Here is a 22,860-nt window from a genome sequence, read left to right on the forward strand (position 1 = left end):
TGATTTTCCATAAATATGACCCAATTTTTAAACAATTTATTTAAAATCAATGAATAAAATAATATTTCTGAATTTTATTTTAATTGGGTTCAATTATTTAAAAGTAAATATTTTACAAAGTTAATTATGTACGAAGCCTCAAAAATCTATATTCGATGTTAGGTACTTTGATTCCTAATAGTTTTGTGTTTTTAAAACCAGTTTTCATTTGCGAAAGTGTATTCCAGTAAAAAAATTTACGTTGCACATTTGTAAGTCTATGACTTTACAACAGGATAAAGAATCGTTATATGAATGTTTTTATTTCTCACCAGAAAAAAAATAGAGCAAGTCAGCATTATGTCACGCAGAAGAAAGAAACAAGGGTAAATTAAATTTTGCTGGAGGCCTTAATAGTTACAGCTTTCTGCCCACTTACTATTATGTATGTTTCCCTTGGTTATCGTTATTAGCATGGCTTATATTGTGTCCCAACACTTGCGGTTTATTTATTACATGTCAACTTTAATAATATTATGTATTCTCTTGAGTTACCAGTTATTAGATTTAAGCCAGTTTTTGTTTATATACTTTCTCGGTCATTAATATTATAGGTGTATCTTCATAGAATGATGTGTGGAAAAGGGTAGGAAAGGAAAGTCTCCCCGGATTGCTATGTCCATTTCAAGTTCTTACCTTAGTGACAACATCGCTTCTAAATTAGTCATATATTTAATTTTAAAATGTCAGGATACCAGGATCTGCTATATAAACCGTTAATTTAGAATGTTATTAACTATTGTGATAGCAAAACGGAATTTAGTGGTCATGTTATACCCATTAAAAACTCCGCCAATCAAGTTGCCAGGGTGACAGTTTTGTTTGTTGACAATCCGGAAACTTGATGTTTCCTACCTTTTTACTATGTACATAGAATTAAGAATAGTCCAGAAGGGGCGTAGAATAATATTTTAATACATCGGTCTGTGTCCAAAAAACCCTCCACTTTGCCCCACACGTGAAGTCTCCGCGTAATGTTGCCAGATCGCAAAAAATGTAATCATAACACAAATTCAAGATAATTATATTTAAAAAAAAAGCAATTTGTTAATTTCTCTAAAATTTTATTGTACATGCGGAAAAATTGATTGACACAATAGAGTAGATAAGTAAATGGTCATTTAATAGAGTAATTGAATTAATGAACTTTGAACTTAAAAAATAAAACAAATTTTACTTCACATAAAATTGATATTTTCATGTCATGTTAAATAATATTTGTTGTTTTAAAGATAATGTCGGTCAAATGTCCACCACGGCATTGTTAAATCCGAGATGTCCAATTTTCATTAGTTCCCTCATAAAATGAACAAAGTAGCGTAAAAAATTCGACTACCCTGGCAACACTAACAAAATATCTATTTTGTTTTCGTTGACTATCTGACGGATGGAAAAATACTTCAATTTTTAAGTAATGCATTCGCTAGTTAAGCATGCATTTACTACTTACACATGAAATGTGATCCCGTCCTGTTTCTTTAATATCCCAGCAGTATTTCTACACTTTAAAATGACACAACAGGGCATAGTTGAATTAAAATCGGGAAGTGCGTACTGAGCGACATCTACAAAAAAACTAATGGGTCAAAATGTAAAACTACTCGTTTAAGAGTAGATTAGTCACCGTCTGTTTGGTGCGCAAATGCGATTTCTGGACTATTCTTAATTCTACGACTATGTATAATTATTTTTTCATATTTATTCTCACCAATCTGCTGCTCACTTTTGTATTCCATTAAATGTAAATAGGAATAAGTGGAGATGTATGTCGAGATACCTGTGATTTCTTCATTTCACTTTATATTATGTACCTTATATGTGGTTTTGATTTTTGTGTTGGTTTTATCTTTTATTATACATTATATTTAATTATTTCTCCATGCACAATAAACAGTTGATGCTCAATAGCAGATGCAATAAATCCTGTTAATTCTGAAATGTTTATTTGAATTTTTCAATAACAAAACAAATTTAATACATTTTTACTGGTTTTAAAATCCCCAATTTAACAAAAATAACATTTCGTGAAATAATTAATCATATAGTTTTTGATCAATCACACCTGACTAAATAGAAAAAAAAACTTGTTTATAGGTTTAATAATTATTAGTGCATGTTTCCTTTTATATGTTTGTATTGATTAATATAAATTTATTGATTACAATTCTCATTTACAGATACAGTTTTGATTTATTTTGTAAAATTAATTATTATGATTTTAATTATTAGTACACATTATATTTTCCAACTGTGAAACATCATGTCATGTTTAATTTACATTATCAAAATAAAGCATAAATCGGGGGTTAGTTTAATTTAATATTGATATTTTGATTTTTTTATTATTTTTTCCCCTCTCTTCCTGCATTGGTAATAAATTAATGTGAAATCTGTAATTAGTCTTACTTTTTTTAATTGTTCTTTTGTACCTTGCATTTATATAAAGTCTGTATGATTTCCTTCATAAATAAATTAAGAGGTTTTCCCATTTGAATTGTAAGCTTATTGTTATTTCTATATTTTCTAGGATTGTTCTAGTCAAGACTCATCGCTGGAGCTGTGTGAGTTGTCTGATAGTAATATAGATGACTCCCGTCACCACTCGGTCATATCATATGATGCTGACCAGAGGTTGTTGGAGAATCGCCTTGATGCGTCAGATATCTCCAGTCTCCATTCGAGGTCGCCAAGTGCTTCTATTAATATGGTGAGTAAAACAATATGTAAAACCTGACTGAAGATTTTAAAAAATACATACTAGTTTTGGTTTAGACCTATCTCTGTACAATTTTTATGTCTTGCTATAAGCTAAAAGCAATTATAATATTTAAAGTACCTACGATGCCTACAGTTTATTAAACACTGCAGTGAGACTTCTAGGTTCACTCGTTACCTAAGGATTAAATTGTCTGATTTTCCATTAAGAGTGAAATATAAATTCTTTTGATAAAATAAATAAAAACAACTTTAAACAAAACAACTTTGTTTTTAACCACAATTTTTTTTCCATCGACCGGTTTCAAAGCTTAACAAGCTTCTTTCTCGTTAAGTTAAGTATACCCTGAGAAAAAATCTTGTTTAGCATTGGAACCGGTCGGTAGAAAAATAAATAGTGGTTAAAAACAAATTACTGTAGTGATTAACCGCAAAGTTAGTGCTTCAAATATTAATTTTAAACTCTTTTGGTGTATGTATAATCATTGCACAGCACTGCTCTAGTATATTTAAAAGAACGGCTATGCATTCCACTTGAACTAGCTGAATGACGTCTTACACTCCACTCTACATCTACAGCAGTAGTTATAGTTTTTATACCTGTACACGACCGGTGCACTAAATTCAGTGAATCAACATATGTGGTTGCAAGGCCTATGGCATGGAATTCCTCGTTTGGAAGAAACTCACAGTTTCATAAATAATTATGAATCTGTTTGAATGATCTGATGTTTTGTTAAAATAATTAAACCCACTTATTCTTTCAACTGTATAAATTCTTAGTACTTAACAAAAAAATATTTTATTTACACCGCGTAAAATATTTTTGAAGAGCTTTGAGACATTATTATGAAAATTTGTATTTGTTATCTATTAGGTTGAGCAATTAGTTCGTAACATTTTAATGAAAGAGTTTTATTTTAACAAAAAACAATAAATTAATCAGTAATAATGTTATATTATATTCGCCATTGCTTTTAACGACTTGCTCCCACCTCTCGACCAATTGGTTGATTCCGTTCTGCTAAAAATCGCCCAGCCTGGTGTTGAAGAAGTTGTTGAACCAGTTTTTGAGGTCCTTTTCGTCATTGAAGGTAATGCCCCTCATTTGGTTCGACATTGAGCGGAACAGGTGGTAATCGCTTGGCGCCAGATTCGGAAAGTATGGCGGATGTTTAGTTTAGTATACTATTTACGTAGGATTTATTGAATAACTTATAAAAGTCAATAAATTACAACTATATAATACAATTCAACAATTAGTAAATTAATTCAACAACAAACAAATAAATTCAAATCAACGACACAATTTAAATCAACAAACTTAAATCAATAAAAACGAATCTAATGCCAAGCTGTCTTGTCCTGCAAATATTGTTCGACTCTATAGTAGCTCTTTCAAACAGCTTGACAAATTTTTTATTTTTTTTGTTGGCAAAGCCTGAATTTCAAGAAGTACCTTGTTGTAGAATCGTATGGAGTTTTAGGCAAAAGAATTATTAATTTTTTGCTGTCTAGTAGCAGGCACAACTAGCATATCTTTATTTCTCACGTTGAACCTATGGAAATCTTTATTCCTCTCAAAATCATCAATATTTTTATGTACATAGATCAAGTTTTCATAAATATAGTGATATGTGACTTTCAATATATTGATTTCTTTAAACTTATCTCTAAGTGATTCTCTTGGATTTATATTGTAAATTGCTCAAACAGCTCTCTTCTGCAGCACAAAAACAGAATCAACATCTGCAGCACTTCCCCACAGCAGTATACCAGAAGTAAGACATAACGCTGTGGAAGTAACTGAAGTATACCAATCTAGCTATTTCTACATTATTATATAAATAAAAGACGAGTGATACTTTAATCCACAAATTTGGAATATCCAGTGACTGGTTTCATCGCTTTCGCTACATCTTCGAGACTGGTATCTTCATTAAGGAGTTCAATGTATTTATACAAAACAGAGATAAGGATAGATAATCGATGATAAGCGATGAAACCGGTCACTGGATATTCCAAATTTGTGGATTAAAGTATCACTCGTTTTTTATTTATATAATAAATTACAATGAACTTCCATCAAGAATTTTCACTTACAAATTTAAATTTCTACATTAGTAAGATGTCGAATCTTTTTAACAGCATAGGCTGCAGAACTAAGCCTGTTCGATAAACCAGCTATATGCAGACCCCATTGAAGCTTAGAATCTAATTTCATACCCAAGAACACTGTAGTATCAACAAGATTCAGTTCTTTGTTTTACATTAAACATAGTTTATTTGACATTACATGTCAAAAATCTTATACATTTAGTATTTTTTTCATTTAATAATAAATTTTTGGAATTAAACCAATTCAACACAATAGAAGAATGCTGAAGAACCTCCCACTCGAGCTCTTTGAGTGCGGCTATGACGACTTGTGCAACATGAGGCCTGGCGTTGTCATGACGCAGAATAGTTTGGCCTTGTCGATCGGATCTCTTCAGCTGAATTGCCTCATTTGCGTGGCGCAGTTGGGCAATATAAAGTTCCTTCTTGACTACAGTCAACAGTACGCTGTTTCTCTCGAGCATCTCCCAATGCAACATACCCTTTCAGTCCCACCAAACGCAGATCATGGTCTTCTTTGGGTGGAGGTCTTGCTTGAATCTCGGCTTCAGCGTATTTCCAAAAGTCAAATTATTCAAAACAATGATTAGCATAGTTTCGTAAAGCTGAAAGAGCTCTTTCAAATAAATATTTGCCAAAACTTTGCCAAACAGCAAACAAATTGTATTAGGACAAACGAAAACATAAAACGCTACGAACTTATTCCTCAACCCAATATAATAGTAAAAGAGACATGTTAATAAAGATAATGATTTTTGTTTTTAGGTTCCATTAAAAAGATGTCGCGCGCTGTATGATTGTTCAGCAGATAATGAAGATGAACTCTCATTCAGAGAAGGAGAAGTTATAATTGTCCTGAATGACCGAACTGAGGACGACAACTGGATGGAAGGATCTGTCGAGGGTAATCCTAATCGCAGAGGAATGTTTCCCATTTCTTTTGTTCACATGCTACCGGACTGAAGAAATCTCTTGCTACTACTAAATCCTGACATACCCTTCCATGTTTTAGACTTTTCTAGTCTATTTATAAGTATAGTTCTGTTCTACCTACAAATTTATAGCAACATACTTACTTTATCTGATCGAAATCACAACTCTTCTACAATGTTTAGAAAACATTATTTTAAATTATGTCTGTACTAATTTTATTTCCATCATTTAATGGTTTGCTCAGGACATTAAAAGAATCTGTCATAATCATTAATCAAACATTATGAAATCATAATTTAAATTAACCTAGTTCTTGGATATACTCCACCCATTTGACGTATATTAGAAAGTATGCGCATTATAAAAATGATGTATTTTATTTAACGTGTATTTCTCAAATGCTCTTTACTACTTCATAAAACGCCAAGCTTTTGTCATGACATAAAATATTTTTAGTTTTCCAAAAAAAGTTTTTAAAAGATCGTTTTCAAGTTAAATAAATTAAAATTTATTTTATTTATTTTTTTACATCCATTAATTTGAACAAATATTTTGACTGAATGTATTTTTTATTCTGATTTAAATGAGAAGCCTTCTTAAATATGGAGTATCTAATTATTCCAAGTAGCCTGTATAAAAATAACAGGGACAGTCTATAGTATTAGGTATAATTTTTATTTGGGTAAAAGTCTTCAACTGTTTCTATGTCACTTTTATGACTTTCTTGTCCCATAAACAATAATTCAAACATTATTTAGAAAGAAAAAAAAATAGCGTGTCATAAATATTAACTAATTGGTTTTTAGTTTTAACCTTATTTTTATGGGTAGAGAAAGTTCTAAGTGTTTTAGTCAGTGAGTGATTTTTCGCCTAAACAGTGATGATATTACTTTTAATTATTTTATGTACATTTTCCTAGGAATATTTCTACAATGTGATATTTAACAAAGTGAACTGCTTTTTATGTAGACGTGAATAGCAATTTAAGGATTCTCGCCATCAACCTCGAGATATCATGTTCATTTTTATAGATATTTAATAATTTGTAATGTTTTTAGTTTTAACCAAACTCACATAATATGGTTTAGATTTAAGCAATCCACAACTCACTCCAAGGCCATTTTTATTAGGATATAAGATGCTATCGCATTGAAATGCCATTTGTTGTAATATCTTATTGAAAAATTTATGCATATGTACATATTATGTATAGATTGATTAGATCACTTTTATAATGTTTTTCCTCATCTATGTAACGAAGAGAGGAAACCAACAATATTATGGTACATAATTAGAAACATTTTTTTATGAAATTATTATTTGTGCCTTATGGGCTTATTATTTTATTTCAATTTACAAGCAGTAAAAACACATTTTTAAGCCCCAAAAAAGACATCTCATTGTGCATTTTTAGATACATATTATAGTAATATCTAGATATATCTAGGTATTATATTATAGTAAATCTCACAGATGCATATTATAGCAAAAATATAAACAAAAATGACGCAACCAACTTTTCTTTTAGACTTTGAAGAACAAGAAAAAAAATCTAAAAGTTCTTTTATTTAAAAAATATTTTGACTGTGAAACAGAACTATAAAACTAATTATTTGCAGAAAAAACACATACATTGATGATTTCAAATAGTTTTTCACTGTAAATTGTTCAATGTAAAAACCATAGAATTAAGAATAGTCCAGAAGGAGCGTAGAATCATATTTGAATACATCTGACTGTGTCCGAAAATCCCCCCACTCTGCCCCACTTTCGCCGCGCGCATACTTGAAGTCGCCGCGTAATGTTGCCAGTTTGTGAAAAATATAACCATAACACAAATGTAAGATAATTATATTTTAAAAAAAGCAATTTGTTAATTTCTCTAAAATCTTATTATACACGCGGAAACATTGATTGACACAATATAGTAGACAAGTAAAGGGTAATTTAATAAGAGTAATTGAATTAATGAACTTTGAACTTAAAAAATAAAACAAATTTTATTTTACATAAAACGGATATTTTTATGTCATGTAATAATATTTGATGTTTTAAAGATAATTTTGATCAAATTTCCACTACGGCGTTGTTTAATCCGAGAGGTCAAATTTTCGTTAGTTCTCTCATTAGATGGGGAAAGTGCTAGTCCACGATTAGAAAGTTAAACCAAATTCTCAGATAGATACCGAGGTGCCAGGTTTCGAAGAATTTTGTATAAAAGAGAAAGAAATTTAAAGTTTATGTCCAAAAGAAAGCCATTTTGATTCTTTTCCAGAGAAAGACATCAACGATTTTTTTCAAATGAAGAGTTCAGTAAAACTTTACCAATTTCCTCATTCCTATAAACAATACCTTTTTAATAAGAACATATCAATACAGTCTACCCGATAGTTTTAATTTCCCCTTTGTTGAGTAAGCTTTTTTGTAATATTGCCTTTTAGAAACAGAATTAATCAGTAGAGCATTTGGATAAATGACCTTTTGTGTCATAAAAACATTTCTCCTCAAAATGTATTGAGCAAATAATACTTCGCTTTGTTGGTTTCCAATACTCATCTTGCCGTACTCTTTGTATTATTTTTATCCACTCTGTTTTCCTTCTTTCATCAGAAGGGAAGCTAAAATTCCACTAAATTAATGTTCTTATTGTTAAAAAGTAGTATGAAAAAATTGACTACCCTGGCAACACTAACAAAATATCAATTTTTGTTTTCTTTGACAATCTGACAGGTGGAAAAATAATAAAAATTTTGAGTAATGCATTTGGTATTTACACATGCATTTGCTACTTCACATGAAATGTGATCCCATCCTATTTCTTGTTGATCCCAGCAGCATTTCTACACTTTGAAACAACACAACACGGCATAGTTAAATTCAAATCAGGAGTTGCGTATTGAGCGACGTCTACAAAGAAACTAATGGGTCAAAACGTAAAACTACTAGTTTAAGAGTAGTTTAGTCACCTTCTGTTTGATGCGCGTATGCGGTTTCTGGACTATTCTTAATTTAATGGTAAAAACCCTTGTGACAGATGTATTTATTAGAGGGCCTAATAATGTGGATTATGTATCCATACCATGTGTGGATGAAAGTATAAACAAAAAATCTGTAAAAGCGGGGAAAACATTTTGTCGAAGTCTTCGTAAAAACGTTTTACTGCATAAAGGAATTAAAAGCTGCCATATATGTAATGCATTCTTTTATGTAAATATTTCCTACTGAACAAAAAATTTTGTGATGGTCAAATTTATGATATGTACTTTTTTTATTATATTATGTTGACCCCTCCTACTTTGATTATTTTTTCTGTGAAATCTGGTTTTTATAAAACTTTGAGTTGATCAAATTTATGATTTTCAAATACTGCATTGTTAAAATGTGCTGTATTGTAATAAATATTTAAAGAATTAGGTTAACCTCAAAATTGTGTTTTCAATGTGTTATATAATATAATAATGTAACAATATTTAAAAAAGTCATCGCTTTTACAAACAGAGTTTATTGGTAGTTTTTTTTTTATACTGTACCAGTAACAATTCGAAAACATGTTATTTTTGGCAAATGATTTCACAATTAGTCAAATATTCACCACAGTATGTGAAAAATTTAGCCAATATTTTCATTTTCTCCAATATTAACCCTGCTTTTATTTATGTATTACTAAACTACGCACAAATAATATATGAATTTTTTATGTATTAATATTCTTATAAAATGTTTGTACTAAATAGGTACCCTTGTAATATTCTAGCGTATGTAAAGTTTAGCTGTTCCAGTAAAACATTCACACGAACACTAATTGTATGCCAAAGACGCTTAGCTAGTTTTTCTTTATGTATTTATGTAATATAATAGACTGTAGGAATTAGAAACACTTTTATAAATATATTTTTACAGTGTAATTATTATTTTTCAAAGTCTGTAAAAAAAAGAGGAGTTATCTATTATCATATTTGTATTTATTAAAAAAATATTGTGAATAGTGTGAAATATTTTTTTATCATGGCGTTGTAAATATACATACTATGTTCTAACTATTTATATTAATTTTAAATGCATACTGTTTTTTTTATTTATCAGATGCAGTGTGTAGTATGTTCTCATGATAATGAAGGTAGAATTTGGCCAAGTTTTTCAAAGTTAAGGAATTTCAATGGCCTACTGTTTCGTAACACGCAATATTATCATTGGCAACTTCTGAGACTGGTAGAATCTTTAATTAAATTCGAATAAAAAAATATGCTAAAACTGCCTATGTAAAAAGGTGCATGTTTATATGCAATACATAATATTTATAAAATATATCAAACAAAACTTTTGGTTGACTCAACCCGAATAAATGTGTAGTATAAAAATAACGATTCGGCCATAATAAATTGTGAATTATATTTATCTGCATTCCTCAAAAATATTTTAGTAATTAGAGTTATTTTGTGTTAACAATGTGTTCCTTCAGACATTACTGAGCATAATTCATCATGAATATGCGGCTTTTTAACTAATATTGAACACTTAATAATTATACTAATTAAGGATCTCTCAGAATATCTTCTAAATTTAATGTTCTTTATCTGCAATATTACTCAAAACATATTTGCTAGGTTTATTTATGTCCTTCGTCAGTGTCATTAGGAATTTTCGAATCGTTGATGTTGGAGTATTGATAATTTCAACAGAAGTCAAGTGAGTCAGTTCTGTATTAATGCCACAATCGCAAGTGATGGTTTATTCCATATTTTGTGGCAGTGAATGTGAATAATATACAATTGTTAATTACTCTCCTGTAGATACCTGAAACTAATAGAGTAAATAAATTATAAACACTTCGGAATATGTTTTTTTCTTCTTCTATTAAAATAATCCCTCCTAATCCAAAATATCAAACAGTATGAAGAAAAATTAATGATGAATACGTGTGAATATGGCTATATGTGAATATATTGTATAGTGAGAAACTAACCTAATTGTTTTCTTTTTGTATTGTATCAAAATTTATTATTTTTTATACTATGATTTGCAGACTGACATCGCGAGGTAATTATTACAATTAGGTAACTTCAAAATCAGGATTTTTGTGTTGACCACTAAAACACATCTTTGTATCTTCTTCCATAAATGCTACAAATAGACAAGTAGTGATGCATTAAAATAATATGAGGGCAGTTCAATAAGTACCCGTGTTTGACGACAGATGACATTACTAAGGCAAGTTGCTGTTACCATTTATTTATTCATATAAAGATACATAAAAAAAAAAAAACATAACCCTAACTGTATGAGGCCAAGAGCCCTGTGCTGAGTTGGGATACAACTAAATAGAAAGTGGAAGCATGCATATTTTTAAAGATTACTGCAAATAAAAATTATAACATCAACATAAATTTCCACAAAAGAGAAATTTCTCTGAGCGAAAGTCATACGTGATTTTGGTATTGAATAATTCCAATTACAGGAAAATCTCGTAAGAACATTCTGCTGGGATCTATTCTTGTAACCACATGACCAGAAATGTGTAATGGCTCCTTAAAAAAAATGTCTAATACCCAGTAATAAATTGAAACAATGTCTCAACTATCTAATTGTGTGCCGCCATCTGCTTAACGACACCAACAACAAATTCGACTCTGATTCATAGGTTAGTTAGTTTGGTATTTGACAGCCATTGGCGACAGCGTTACCAACTCTACCAATTTTTCGGTAGCTCTACCGATTTTGGGCGAAATTACTGTTCTACCGAATTTTATCAAAATTTGACTGATTTTTAAACACTACTTTTTTCGATAGAATAATTTTTTTACTATTTATTCGTCGCCAATATAGACAATTCCCTTATAAATTAATAAACCAAATACTAATTTTTTTTCTGTTTGCTCCGAAAGCGACTTTTCTGCTATCTGTTTATAATTATGAAAACTTATTTTCCTTCGGTTGTACATAATACATTTATTAGTTAGTATTGGCAAATGGTGATATCTGGTTATTTTCAAAGTTAGTAAGTTAAAAATATGTAATTTCTCTTCATAATTTCGTAGTTTCTATTTTATTAAACGGAATGTCAGTGGATCATTAGTTTTAACAGTAACAAAATGTTTTTGTAACTATTTATTAAGGGTTAAAAAAACGGCAGAGACGCTGGGAAAAGTGTATAACCTAAATAGTGGATGGGACTATGTTGGAAAATAAATTACTTATAGTAAATTATTAGTTTTAAAAAAATGGCGTCCTTATTCCCAACACAAGGTCTTATTGAACCGACCTCGTATTATGATGATTTGATTGCATGACTAGTCTATTTGTAGCATTCATGGAGGATAATATGTGTTTATTGTGATAAACTAAAAAATTGAGATTATGAAGTTACCTAGTTTTAGTAATTACCCCAGGATATAGAATCAAGTGGCTGGAAGTTGAGATAGCTGAAAATTGACCATGTAATGTTTGTCAAATATTTTACTTCTAGCAAAATATTTACAATAAATAATATAGATGAGTTATAGATTTTGCTACGGTGATTACTTGAATTGAAGAACTTTTGTTTTCCAAAAATATATTTATTGTAACATAATATATAGGTATGCATTTTCAAAACAAAATGTATGATTTATACAAATAAAAATATGTATGTATATAAAATGAAATCTCTTCAAAATAATTCAATATAATTTATAAACTTACTACGATAAAAATTATGGCAGAACAATATGTTCATGTTCTTTAAATAAGAAGTTATACACACAAAGATAATAAGACCTCAGAGTAATAATTCTCTAGAGAAGCCCTTAAGCTCTATTGCATAGAACAAAAGCGATACAATTTTTGGTTTGGTTTTAGTTTGGTTTTTAGTTTAACAACAAACGTGTAATGGGCGGTTTCGGTTAGCACTCGCAATTCTCAAACCAAGTACCTATAGCCCGTTGTATTGCTGTAATCTGTAGCTAGTTCGTGGTCAATAATCACAAAATGGTTTTTCTTCGGATGGGTGACTCTATTAGGTGTTATTACTCTAAGGTTAAGGACCGTGATTTAGAAAACCTTCATGGAGTTTAGGAAAAGTTGAGCGAGATCCTCTTCAGATTGTTCCCTGGGTGCCAACTTTGTTATGCGGTGCTAGAAAAGAAAAGAAAATAGTTTGAAATCAAAATAAATAAATCGACTCAATTTAAAAATACTGCTTACCAATATCTAAGAATTTTTCTGTAATTCTATTTTTGATTAGCCATTAACTAATGTCAACCATACAAAAAGAGGTAATGTCATTGAGAAATATCCACTATTTATTTTTTTAATGTCTTAAGATTAATCATAGCCAAAAAGAAAAAGGTCACATAAATTTTAATATTTCAACAAAAATTAAAAATTTCAAATTTACACTAAAAATGTATTATGTAACTTAGTAGACATTATAATAATAAATATGTACATCTCCCCTCCCCTCCTTATCCTATATTCAAGCATTTTTGTCCTTATTTCGCCCAATTTACAGTAACTTAATGTTCTTAAAATAAATATTCAAAAAATCTTTGATTATTGAGTACATGAAAACAACATTTTTATATGTATAAATTGTATGTATTTATTTGATATTTATAATATGTATTTATTTGATATATATATATAATATATTTTCTTTACTAACTTTGTATACTATGTGGAAATCTGTTATTAGTTCTGAGTTTATACACTATATCTGTTTGTTTACTAAAAATATGTATGTAGAACTGTTGATTTCCCAAATAAAATAAATAAATAAATAAATAAAATAAAAAATTGAAATAAAAAACATAAAAAAATAACTTGAATTTGCAAATTTGGAGTAACCAGTGTCCGTTTTCAGTTTTCGCTACATCATAACCGGTTTTTTATTTTTTAAATAAATTATAATTAACTTTCACAAAATTTTTTTTCAACAAACTTGAATTTTTGGTTCTTTAAAAAAACTTCAATTTTACACTATAACAAGGTGAAAAGCCCAATTACAGTGGTAAATTAGAGTACAGTTTACCTAGAGTTAAGAAAAATCTGATTGAATTATTTCCATTTCTCTAAGAACTGAACAGAATAATTAGATAGCTTATAAGTTGTATGGTGGTTTCTCCTGAAAAATAAATTATAAATTAAAAGTAATTGTGGTTCTAAACTAAATTTAGCATCTAGCTCCTATCTGTTATAATTGAAATAGGTCATAATTGGAAACGAGGAACTAGAATCCCAAGCGTCCATGCCCTCTGTAGCTGCAAGACGTGCTGGAATATTTATTTATCGTACAGTGCCCTTGAGGTGATTTTCACAAAAATGGCGCTATATAAATTATCCAACTATAATAATAACCTGAGGAAGAGTTCCCTTGACCAGGTTAGGAATGTCATCCTTGGTGTACCCCAGCTCAGCCAGCCCATTTTCTATCTTCATGATGCTCATATATTTGCGCACTATGTCGGCGAGGATGGCTCCAGCGTCAGCCTTCTTGGCATTGGAGATGTCGGCGCCGAGCAGCTCCGCAGCCTCCAGGTGCCGCTCCGGACACGCGGATCCCGTGAAGGAGAACACAGCCGGGGCAGACATCACCACCGAGAGGCCGTGGGGGATGATGGGATGGTCATCGCTTCGGATCAAATAACAAATCTAACTTAAGATAATAATAAGCAACTTTAGATTAATTTATGCCTTTTGGCCCTGTGGATATTACAACGAGAAGATGAGAGATTTGCCAATAATTGTTGATACAGTAAATATAATATTTTAATCTGAAAATTAATTTTGCCATCTTCGCGATTAATATTAATGTAACCGATGAAGGCAATTAAAAATGGAATAAATCATCACGATCGTAGAACAACAACGCATGTGATTTTCTTCAACTTTACATGAGAGCAGTTAAAAAAAAATTTGACACTTTTTTTGTCACAATTTGATATGTATACACATTGAAATACAAAAGTATGTAATTTGATACTTTGGGTTAGTTATATGTATTTTATTTTGTCAAACCTGATAAAGCTTTTATATAACCTTTTCAAGATCTTATAAAAGAAAGTCAATGTCGCATTTTTTTAATGTCCGTCGTTCCGTAGATCGTAATCAAGACAAAATTTTTATATCATGGGATAGACAATTTGAATTGTCAATAGTATATTAACAAATGTTTGAAGGATACAAGGCAAAAACGGGCTCATTAATAAATAATTCATTTTACAGGAGAGCAAAACCAAGAATTTTATTAAAAATAGGTTTTTAATTAAAGTACAATATTTTTTTATGCACAATCACAGTAAAAAAATAACGAAAAACGTCTTCTTTAAAATGAGTAAAAAAAAAACTCCTTCCTTGAACATACGAAAACTAGCTCATTCTTGCGATTATTGCATTTTTTACTGTTATTTTGCTAGCCGAGACCCCATACTTTTCCTACATCTCAGACAAGGAGTCACATTATGTTAGTTTTTAATATTTCAGTCTATTGAACTCATTCAGGAGAAAAAAATAGCATTAATATCTCAAAAACAAAAAAATGGAATGAGCCAAGAAAATTTTACATTAAATTATTTATGTTTTTACCTATATCCTTTTGGTAGGAATTTCTTGACATTTCCGGAGATAGGATAAGACAGACCGTGGCATAAGTGGACTCCAGCATTTCCGAATCCTACTCCAGCCATGGTAGAAGCCAAATGCATATTGGAACGGGCTTCCAGGTCATCTGGGTTATATACAGCACGTTCAAAGTATTGCCGGATGATCTGTGGTTCAGCATATATTGAGAATATTAAAATGAAGCTTTGAAATTGACACATTTATTCTCACAACCTACGTACAGATCTCACAAATATGTAATTTAATGATAGACATTCAATGTTTCCAAAACAGAAAATAAATTTACAAGCCCATCTTATTCAATGAAGAGGTTTTTACAGTAAGCCCCATATATTGAAAAAAAAAGAATAACCTGTTATGCCTCTATTTTAGAGGCTTGTCAGCAGGTGGGAAAGAGAGGATATATAGGGTCTTTCATTAAGCGTTTCCTATCTTTAAATTTAAATAAAACAAAGTGTGTGTAAGATATCGATACCATTATGTATGGAATATAACATAGTTCAAATGTCCGCCGCGGCTTCTCTCGGCGCATCCGAAATGTCAAATTTTCCATAAATCAGGTTGAATTTGACCGATGGCATGGATTATGTTGGCTTTAGGGGCCGCTGTGATTTGTGGCTTATTCGCATAGACCTGCGACTTAAGAAAATCTCACAAGAAAAAGACTAATGGGGTCAAATTCCACGATCTCGGTGGCCAGTTCACATTTCCTTCACGTGAGATAGCCATGCCCTCAAATCGTGCGGAATGTCCAATGAGCTGTATGGCACGTAGCGCCGTCTTGTTGAAACTATATGTCATTGGTGTCCATATCATCCAATTCAGGTCAAAAGAAGTTGGTACTCATCAACTTACAGCGCTCGCCGTTGACGGTGATGGCAAGGCCAACGTCGTTCTCGAAGAAATATGGACCGATGACGCCGCCAGCCCAAAATCCACATTAAACAGTGACTTTTTCGGGATGCATTGAACGCTCTTGGACCTCGTGTGGATTTGTTTCGTCCTAAATTTGTTAATTTTGTTTGCTGACGTACCCATTCATCCAGAAAGGGGCCTCATCGCTGAAGATGATTTATCAATGAAAATCAGGGTCAGTTACCAACTGCTCCAGAGCCCATTCAGCAAACACACGTCGTTGTCTATGGTCGTTAACCTTCAGCTCCTGGATCAGTTGAATTTTGTACTGGTGCAGGTCTAAGTTGTGGTCTGCGAAAGGCCGAGTTTTTGTGAGGGATTCTCCTCTATGCTCTCACGGACAGCGGCAATGTTTTCGGCAGATCTTGCGTTTCGTCAACATACGAGTGCTGGTTGATTGATTATTGAACCAGTGGACTCAAATTTATCCATCAAACTGCGAATAGTTCTCTCGGTAGGCGAAGCGCGCGGAATGTTGCCCGAACAAAACACCCATTTTGATAAAACAATTTTATCATTTGCACGTGTTGTTGAACGCTATATCCGTCCATGGCGATTTGGCAAAACATACTGAATAAATGACAGACAATTCGACAGATTGATGTCACTTCAACAATATGGCCGATATCAACTGTCAAAGTTCGGAAGTTCCCATTGGAAGACCCGTTTGAAGAAAATTAGGAAAATACACCACAACACCCAGGCCAATTGAGAAAAAAAATATTTCTTGGATTTCTTTCCTTGCAACTGGCGGGAATCAAATCCGCGACGTCAGTTTCCCAGTTAGCTGTCTAACCAACTGCGCTACTGTTTTTTTTTTTTTTATATTAGGCAATATATTTGTTTATTATCATTATCTATGAGTTCATCTGATGCGAGTTTTAATAGAACACATTTTTTCAATTTCGCTACAAAATAATTTAAGATTCCACCAAGAATAAACTATCTTTGTATTTAATACATAATTACATTTATATTATTAAAAATTGATCAGTAAGTTAATTAAAAGATATTTGTACAATTTGACATTGAGGATAAGAAAAACAGCCCAATGAGATAAAAGTAATATTCAGTGATAACACATTATCTCCTTGTTTCCAATGATAAATAACAAATACTGAAGATAACAAAATTATTTATACACATTGAAGTAAATTGTCATGTTACCTTCAGAGCATATCTTGCCCAAACATCAGATATAGGGTTCTGCCCCTGGTAAGCCGGCCTCAGGATCGGGTTTGTGGGTGCGGGACCTCTCTCTGTGTACGGAATAGCGGTAAAACTTTCCAGCGCGTGGCAGAACACATCGAAGCCGGAGTATGAACAAACTCTCTCGGGCAAGGACAGGGTGTGCAGAGGATCCACAATACCCAGTGTAGGGCGGATGGCCCGATTAGCAATACCGGTCTTGGCATGGAGAGGTTCATAATCGAAAATACTAACACCGGTAGTCTCACTGCCTGTCCCAGATGTTGTTGGAACTAAACGAGAAAATATATTTTAAGAGCTTTACTTATAAAAAGTACATGTTGTAAAAGCATTTTCTACAATTTAATGAAAAACATAGAATTATTTTAGACTAGTCGTTAGGATTTCAGATAATTTGTAACAATTTTACATATTAATACTATTTTTTAAGAAATAAAAAAGTTTTTGAACGATGACAATAAACTCTCATTTGGCTTAGTAGTGATAAATACTTAGCCACATATGTATGTATGAGTGAGGTACCGGGTTTGATTAACAGCAGTGTGTAATGTTGGAATATCAAAATGTTTTTTAAAAGAAAACAAAATGTTTAAGATACATTTTCACAATTTTTTGTTGGAAACTTTGCCCAGCTCACAAGGGTACGTACCCCGTTCTAAGCCGGGCAATCACAATGCAATGTTAGTTAATATATATTTTTTGAAGAATGAAAAGAAAAAGCACTTAATAAATCTAAATTGTCATGCAATTTTATATTAAATTATAGAATTTAAAAACTGAACAAAAACAGTTTGGAAAAGTGTTGTGACCTAGTATATTCAACGAGGGGTACGAACATATTCCGGTGCATCAAAAACTACCGTCAAATGACAGACAAAAATAATTGTAATTACTTCTTACTTGCAATTAATGGCTTAAGTGTGACCAGAACTGGCTTTCCTTTACCAATGGGAGCATTAACATAGTCAAGGAACTCTGCATCAGGATCGGAAGCATATAAGTTGGCAGCTTTACAAGTGTCCATTACAGATCCTCCTCCGACTGCGATAAACGCATCAAACTTTCCATCCTTAGCAAACTTTGTAGCTTCTAATAAACTAGAATTTCGATCAAAATAAGATTCATTATCATTGCAAATGGATTGTGTCCACTTTCGTTGATTATAAAAATACAAATTTTCCAGCGTAAAACTGTCCACATTCCTACTTATTCTATTAAATAGGTAATTTTTTTTTTTCTGAACTAGGAAAATAGTTTCCTATTAATAGTAATATCCACTTTGATGAAAGATTTACTTAGAGATTATATGTCTACTTTTTATATAAACAGTAAAAGATTTTAATTCACTTTATTTATTCTAAATGTTGTTTGTTGCATTAATTGAAAGTAATCTAGATTTGATCTCCATTCTATAAAATCTCCATCTTATAAGACTCAATAGTATGGTATTAGAAAAAAATCAACGTATATTGATCCCTTTCCGTTGCACTGAAATTTGATTGTACTTATTTCTTTCGACCTGTTTTTTAAATGTCATAAGATGTTGCAATAAGGATATTGAATTATGAGAGAGACTTTGGATATAAGAATATGTTTCACATAGGTATTTCTTATTTTCTTTTGAAATATTAAGACTTCTTCATTTGCGTACCTCTGTTCTGTGGGTTCTACTCGAACTTTATCATAGAGCTGGAAGTTGACACCACTTTTGGTAAGCGCATCAATAGTGGTCTTCACAGGTGACAAGTTGACGAGATGAGGATCCGTCATGACGCAAACCTTCTTAGCGCTCATATTTACCATGTCCATACCGACTTCACGTGTCACGCCAATCCCATATCTAATTGTAGAGCATGCCATCTATAAATAAATAAATATCGTAAGGCAAAATAATTTATTCTATTACAATGTTCTCTTGCCACCAAAAAAATAATAAAAATTTAATACTATCATCATCCACATCTGATAGTGCATAGGGCACTGAATCGGTACACAGAATACAGCATATCTTTGTAGATCTTTCTCTGTGTCTAGGCGGATGAAGAATACAGTTCTGTGTGTGAAATAGAACCGGAATCCTTGACGAGTGTTTTTGATTCAATGGCTACTCTCAGGTAAAAATTCCAAATAAGAAAGTTGAGCCAAGATAAGTCTGCCTTGTTGCGTAGTGATTGACGCATTCGCCTACTATTCTTAAGTTCAATTCTTAGGAGGGTGAATGAAAAATATTGTTTTTTTAGATTGTATTAACTGCAATATTTCATTGTTCCTGCGGTGGTATCCTGAACCACTCTCGTGGCACGAGAGAGCAGTTTTTCTCGTGTGTTCCATACAAAACACATGAGAAAAAATGTTACTGGACTGGTACCTGTAGGTGCGGGGCGCTATGAAGTTTTTTAATATATAAAACAATTATTATTATTTATTTATTTTAATAAATATTTGCGTTATTATGATTTACCCAAATATTTAATTTTGAGGGCCATTTTCAACGAGTTGTAAATAATTCACTTTTAGAAAATGGAATCGAGTTGGAGCAGAGTGGGATTCGAACTACGGACCTTTGGTCCATGAGTCCGAGACACTAGCCACAGGACCACAACCCGATTTTAAATTAAAAATAAATATTTACTATCAACTTTGCTACTTTGCCTTACTTTATACCGTAAAATAATATAAATTAAAATAAATATTACCTCAAAGGCATAGTCTTTCGATGGAACGGCATTAGGGACCGTGCTAGCATGGCTGTGACCAGGGTTACCATGTGCTGGACATTTACAACTGAAAATGAGAGTACGGTAGGTAAAAAAAGTTCAATTATAGATTTGTGGTGCCCGTGGAATAAATTGTGAGATAAAAATTAACATGACACTAACAGAAGCACACAATTTTACCAAGTAGCGTATTTTAAAAAAGAAATGTTAGTTCGAATTTGTGACTGGATCTCTTTTTCTGAAGATATATTTTGGATGCCTGTAGTTAGTAGCCTATAGTAGTATATAGGGCATATCGCATGGACAAAAGTAATCATTCCTCGGATCGCTGGATGTTGGATCTTGATTGGATGTTTGAAAATCCCGCTATTATTCGTCGATATACGCGATCGATTACTATCGAGCGGCATCTAGCGGCCAAATTTGTCAACCATGGACATGGATCAGAAAATAATGATTTATGTATGTAAATTTGTAAATGATTGGAAAAAAATATTGAACATTGCCAAAAAGAGTTATTGTTCTATTTTTTTATATTATACTTACGAAGCACTAGATATAACTTGCAACAAGTCTAAAATACGTCTCCTTGGAACCATTTTCGCGGGATTAAAAGTTTCGAAAAACTTTATCTGTCACCGGTCACTGTCAACTTCACTCAATCGCTCTCGAATTGGACTAAGATAAAATACGGTCACGATGTTCTCGGTGCTTGGTTTAATAAAATGATATAACATTCATATCAATTATACGTCGTATGCTTCTTCACGGATAACAAATAACAAGCGCGTTATTTACACACCTCCCGCGCCTCGCAATCAAGTGTAATCTCTGCGCCAACAAATCGCGGTAATACATCAACTTGTTCAAAATTCAAACTTTAACTTCCAATTTGGTTACATTTGCACTAAATTCTGATTGTGTATGAATTAATTACAATTAAATTTGTTTGTATGCGTGCGACACGGGCGGGCGACGTGACACTTTTTTTGTTTACGTGTTCGACTTCGATATGAGGACAGGTTATTTTAATACCCTAAGGACGCTTCAATAAACGAATACCTAGTTTATAACTTATCATTGGCATTATTACAACAGAGATAGAGAACATCTTAGAGAAGTAATATGAATATAAATTGTTTGAACACCCCTATTTCGTGTATTCTTCTTCTTCGTTTTTATGACATTTTTAACTCCCAACGGGGGTTTTCTAGCCGATGTCAAGTTTTTGTTTTTCGTTAGTTTAAATAATTGCACATGTGTTAGTAATATATATATATAAGTATATTATATAAAATATTTGCAACAGGTGAGAACCATTGTAGTAGTGCAATATGGAGCATGTCTCAAACATGTTCAGAATCATTTTGGAAAACCATGGCTTTTCTGTTACATTTGGCTTCAGTTGGAAAAGATGTTTATTCTTGGCTTGGGAGGAGGTTACCCAATATTTTTGCCAAGTATATCAATTTTTCCAACTGTTGATTTTTGTGAAGTAAAAGAGCTGAAACTTTTATTGATTTGAGTAAGATTCATCTGACTGAATTAATCCACTTACATTATGTAGGCATGCCTAGTATTATAGGCAACACCTGAAAATATTATTCAATTTTTATACTTCTCGGATCGATTAGTTTAATTGTCAATATTTAGAGTTTATCAAACTGTTTGCAGATGAGAACTGGATTTTACCTACTATTAGGGACATCGTGGAGAACCTAGGCAACTTCGAAATCGGAATTTTTGAGTTACCCACTAAAAACATCTTAACTCCATGAATACAAATAGGCAAGTCGTGATTTATTAAAATCATATTATGATGATTCGATTGCATGCCTTGTCCATTTGTAGTATTCATGGGAGAAGGATAAAAATATGTGTTTTTAGTTGGAAACTCACAAATGCTGATTATCATAAGTTACCAAGTTGTAGTAATTACCTCGCAATATTACAACAGAGATGGAGAACATTTTAGAAAATGGAATATGACATCAATCTAGACATTTACAGGGCTTGTGAACTGTCATTGGCTGGTTTAAGTGGCCACTTTACACTCTGTGTAACATTCGTCATTCTGTCTGTTTGAATAGCCATATTTCTTGAATTCTTCCATTTTACTATATTTGAATCGGGTTGTGGTCCCGTGGCTAGTGTTCTGGACCACGGATCAGAGGTCCGAGGTTCGAACCCCACTCTAACCAACTTGATTTCCATTTTCTAATAGTGAGTTGTTTACAACTCGTTGAAAATGGCCACCAAAATTGAAATATTTGGGTAAGTTATAAGAACGCTTGGTGCTCGGCAGAACGTTGAAAATACGCAAATGGGGAGTAGGGGGGGTCATCTGCTACCTACTCGGCCCCAAAGATTTGACCTAGGCCCCAAGATTTTTTCTGATTTTTTTTAAATTTTGGAATTTCGTAACTTTCATACCTTTAGAATAAAAATATATACTCACATTTTACAGTTGAAAAAATAGAACAGCTTATCCACTCTATTGATATTTTGACAAAGGTATTAATTGCTCCGGGTTTCAGTAAAATCTTTTAACTGATTCTGAGACCAGCAATTTGGAATTCCTGATGAGAAAGTTCACTACTATTCGTCTAAGAGATTGCAT

The 22,860-nt window shown here is 31.9% G+C and overlaps 2 protein-coding genes across 3 annotated transcripts in view; one reads left to right on the forward strand and one right to left on the reverse strand.

The window, feature by feature from the left end:
* Asap (ArfGAP domain of ASAP) overlaps positions 1–6,553 on the forward strand; it is a 143,726-nt gene extending 137,173 nt beyond the window's left edge. For both annotated transcript variants that reach the window (XM_088237901.1, XM_088237902.1), the window contains 2 exons: positions 2,567–2,746; positions 5,638–6,553. In XM_088237901.1, the coding sequence (XP_088094027.1) occupies positions 2,567–2,746; positions 5,638–5,835 (378 nt within the window). In that variant the 3' untranslated portion in view covers positions 5,836–6,553. The remainder of the gene's footprint in view (positions 1–2,566; positions 2,747–5,637) is intronic.
* Positions 6,554–12,338: 5,785 nt separating this feature from the next.
* T3dh (Type III alcohol dehydrogenase) lies at positions 12,339–20,920 on the reverse strand. The gene is made up of 8 exons (XM_088237903.1): positions 20,787–20,920; positions 20,220–20,307; positions 19,175–19,383; positions 18,424–18,620; positions 17,482–17,795; positions 15,364–15,545; positions 14,137–14,410; positions 12,339–12,915 (listed from the first exon to the last, which is right to left on the reverse strand). The coding sequence occupies exons 1-8, from the start codon at positions 20,837–20,839 to the stop codon at positions 12,832–12,834; spliced, it is 1,401 nt and encodes a 466-aa protein (XP_088094029.1). The 5' UTR covers positions 20,840–20,920; the 3' UTR covers positions 12,339–12,831.
* Positions 20,921–22,860: the final 1,940 nt, after the last annotated feature.

This window comes from Micrasema longulum, unplaced genomic scaffold (assembly GCF_059751315.1).
Source record: "Micrasema longulum isolate JH-2025_06_02 unplaced genomic scaffold, ASM5975131v1 h1tg001802l, whole genome shotgun sequence".
Taxonomy (NCBI): domain Eukaryota; kingdom Metazoa; phylum Arthropoda; class Insecta; order Trichoptera; family Brachycentridae; genus Micrasema; species Micrasema longulum.

Coding starts and splice junctions, on each gene's coding strand:
- T3dh (XM_088237903.1), bottom strand. CDS start 20,839: ATGGTTCCAAGGAGACGTATTTTAGACTTGTTGCAAGTTATATCTAGT. Junction 20,308..20,786: donor CAAGTTATATCTAGTGCTTC/GTAAGTATAATA, acceptor TCTCATTTTCAG/TTGTAAATGTCCAGCACATG. Junction 15,546..17,481: donor GGGCAAGATATGCTCTGAAG/GTAACATGACAA, acceptor GCTGAACCACAG/ATCATCCGGCAATACTTTGA.